Source organism: Stegodyphus dumicola, chromosome 5 (assembly GCF_044657685.1).
Source record: "Stegodyphus dumicola isolate Sdum_Otavi_A_Nest chromosome 5, ASM4465768v1".
NCBI lineage: Eukaryota > Metazoa > Arthropoda > Arachnida > Araneae > Eresidae > Stegodyphus > Stegodyphus dumicola.
In genome coordinates, this window is record NC_140772.1 from 11,239,167 (window position 1) to 11,243,232 (window position 4,066).

General features: G+C 35.9%; 1 protein-coding gene across 1 annotated transcript; it reads left to right on the top strand.

Moving 5' to 3' along the window:
- The first annotated feature begins 690 nt into the window (after positions 1-690).
- On the top strand, positions 691-1,524 carry LOC118179873 (uncharacterized protein F54H12.2-like). Its single transcript, XM_035349036.2, has one exon. It carries the CDS (start codon positions 691-693, stop codon positions 1,522-1,524), a length of 834 nt encoding a protein of 277 aa, XP_035204927.2.
- Positions 1,525-4,066: the final 2,542 nt, after the last annotated feature.

Below are 4,066 nucleotides of genomic sequence, written 5' to 3' on the forward strand. Positions count from 1 at the left end.
AGCTGGACTAACATGAACTTTACGCACGAAAAGTGAAACGTGCTCAAGTGCAACTTTGTAGTCACCATTTTCCGCCATTAAGCAAAATTCTGGTTTACTGCGAATAAGTTTTAATTTGACATCCACGAAATTCAGTAATAAGCGTTCTTGATGAAATAAATCCAGATGCAGTCTGCCTATCATATCTAGAGTAGCACTTAGTTTAAAAAATTCAGCTCGTTTATTAAATCCTTCATTTCCATCAATGTTCATATGGCCTGGTGTATCTTTATAAAATAATTCTGAAGTTAATTGCGATACTTTAGTATCATAACCATGATTTAGTAACGTTTCTATAAGTGCTCGATATGGATATGTATTATCTGAAGACGTTATCAGCCTTTCATTTAATTTCACATCGATTTGAGAAAATAAAGAGTGGAGAAATAAATTAACTGGTCCAACTTTGGCATCTTTTTGCAGGTGTGAACCATCCGAGTTGAGAATTTTTGCTTTTACATACAGGTGAGTTTCTGATAGATCTAAATAATCTTCCCCTCCAGAAATGTGAAATTAAATGAAAGGCTGATAACGTCTTCAGATAATACATATCCATATCGAGCACTTATAGAAACGTTACTAAATCATGTTTATGATACTAAAGTATCGCAATTAACTTCAGAATTATTTTATAAAGATACACCAGGCCATATGAACATTGATGGAAATGAAGGATTTAATAAACGAGCTGAATTTTTTAAACTAAGTGCTACTCTAGATATGATAGGCAGACTGCATCTGGATTTATTTCATCAAGAACGCTTATTACTGAATTTAGTGGATGTCAAATTAAAACTTATTCGCAGTAAACCAGCATTTTGCTTAATGGCGAAAAATGGTGACTACAAAGTTGCACTTGAGCACGTTTCACTTTTCGTGCGTAAAGTTCATGTTAGTCCAGCTGTTTCACTAGGACATGCTAAAGCTTTGGAAAAAGGTTCTGTAAAATTTCCCATTCAAAGAGTTCTATGCAAAGTATTTTCCATTCCTCAAGGCAATATGTTTTTTGTTCAAGATAATGTATTTGTGGGTCAGATGCCCAAACGTATCATTGTGGCCTGTTTAGATAACGATGCCTTAAACGGAAATTATAAAAAATCGCCTTTCGAATTTAAGCATTACCATATGAATTTTATAGGTGTTTACGTGGATGGGCAGCCTTTACCTTATAATCCAGTTGAGCCTAATTTTGATCAGAACAATTATATTAGAGCATTCCAAAGTTTATTTCTTGGAACTAACAGAGAAGACCGAGGAATTGATATATCCAGAGAAGATTATGCCAAAGGATACACATTATTTGCATTCGATTTAAGTCCAGATTTATGTGATGGACAGCATTTTAATCTTATTCGTCACAGCAGTTTAAGACTTGAAGTGAAATTTGGTGTTGCTTTGGAACAGACAATATCAGTTCTCGTTTATGCGGAGTTCGAAAGTGTTCTTGAAATAAATAAGTCAAGGACTGTTTTGTCAGACTTTTAAATGTATGCTTCGGTTATTCAAAAAATTTTATCTCAGGACTCGCAGACATCTCCTTTTTCCCAAGGTGTGTTTCCAGCTGATCGCTTACCTATTATCCATGCTACTCCATCTTGTTTTGTTATGAATACAGATCCTCGAGATAAACCTGGGCAGCATTGGGTTGCCTGGTTCATCGAGAACAAATCAACAGCCGAATTCTTCGATTCATATGGGATGCCTCTATCTGTTTATGGTTTTCAAATCAGTAATGTGAAATGGAATAATGTTCCTTTCCAGAGTGTTACTTCAAATGTATGTGGACATTATTGCATCTATTTTCTGCTTTAACGATGTCAAGGACAATCAATGGAACGTATTATTTCTGATTTATCTCAATGTAAAAACTATGATTTTAGACTATTTCAATTTGTTAAAAAAAGATATGGTGTAACAATGAGTTTTAAAAAATAAATTCAATTAATAGCAAAAATGATCTATGTTTTATTCTGCAAATCAGTTTCGTAGGTATAAATTTATATATCAGAATGTCATATTATATTATGAATGAGTTTTTATTCTCCTTTATCATCTCAACTTAAAAATGTTCCCTGTTTTTATTCTGTTTGTTTCATGAACATAGCATCTTCTTCTCCTGGGTAGCTATAAAAGTGAAATGATATGTTGCTTCTACTTCATTCTAACTGGGATAATTTATATTAACAGACGTTTCTTTTCGCTATTTCTTTACTTACCCAACAATTTCAAGAATCATTTTAACAAAGTGTATATTCAGAATTGCACATCTCATAAATTCTGCTAAATATTTTACTCTGAAAGCTTAGAAGTACAAAATTTTTTTATATATAATAATTACAATTCATTGAAATGATGTGTAAGGAAATTTTCATGATACATAAATACTGAGCGCCGCCTGAGATAACCACTGACCTGACTTTGTTGTAAAAGTCTTACAGTGTTAGTAGTCATCCTGGCAGAAGGGAAAATTTCCTCCGTGTAAGAATATACATATAAATATTACATGGGCATACAAGGCCTGTGAATAAGCATAGATATGTTGATTACAATCATTGTCTTGTACAAGTTACATATGACAGATACATAAAATCATGACAGCTATGTGTACATTTAGACATTATATGAATTCATATTTACAATACTTTTACTGAGATAATCAAAATTAAACTTGTAATTCATTTACACATTGACTGGATTTTCAATATCATTTAAACTGCTTTACAATATTATTTTTATCAAGTACATATAAACTGGATAGTAATATGCTTACATTACAATAGTTTTGCTCTTACAGTCCTGTTATTATTCTACGGGGTGAGCTATTTTCCTAGTGTTGATGTTCAGTTGTTGTAGTATTTTGAATTGCTATTAAAATTATGCTGCGAAGATACAATTCTCAAGGGAGGGGGAGAATTTCTTAGAATCTTGCTGAGCAAAGCCTGATTACCTCCTCTATTTTAGTTTTCGTCTGCTTGTTGCCGCGGGTATTCTCCGCCCATTGCGGCCAGTATTCACTGCTTGGCATTTTTAAATGCAGTTTATTGGTTTGTGGGCAGTTGAAGAGGAAGTGATCTGCATCACCTACCGCACCACATTCACACAAATCTGATGCTCGTATGCCGAATCTCTTAAGGTAATGTGGGAAGGGACCATGGCCAGTGTAGAATTGAGTTTGTGCTCCACTGTATGTATTAACTGAGCACGTGACTTTTGGAAAGAACTTGTAGGTTCTCCTCCCTGTGCTTTCCCTTTCCCATCTTTTCTGCCATTCTTGAAAAAGGCTATTGAGCGTGGTTTTTTTTAAATAGGGCTGCGGAACACTTACTGCGTTTTCCAATCTACTGGAGTCATTGGCAGCCGATTTCGCAAGCAGGTCTGCCGCTTCATTGCCAGTAATACCCACATGAGCTGGAACCCAGATCAGGATAGGTCTGTCATCTGGTGGGATACTTAGAAGAATTTTCTGAATATCTTGCACCAAAGGACTCCTTGTCTTGTGCCCTCGGATGGACTCCAAACTTGAGGCAGAGTCGCTATATATGCTGACCTTTAATCCTAATTGATATTTTGCCAAATTGATGGCTGCTTTTAATGCAAGAAGCTCTGCCTGAAAGACGGTATTTTTGTCTGCCAGTCGTCTTTCCCAAGTTTTAACCATTTCTCCTTCTTGGAGTACACAGTAGGCGCAGCCTGTGCCTTTTTCCGTCTTTGAGCCATCTGTATAAATGGCAAATGCCTTCTCATTTGGCGGCGTGTATTGCATGTATATTGTGTGCGATAAATCAGTATCTGCAGGGTGTCCAAGCATGATCGGCTTGCGCTTCTCATAGTCTGTATGGTAGAATGTCTTTTGCCACAGAGAGACGTTATTTTCTAGGCGCAATGTCCTTACTAATAGTGATTCTCTCTCCACTAGAAGGTCCAGTGGAGGGATACCCGCCAGCACTTGCAGTGTCGCAGTTGGGGATGTTCTATAACCTTTGCATATGATCAAAAGTTGCATTCTTTGTATGGTGAGAAGCTGTCT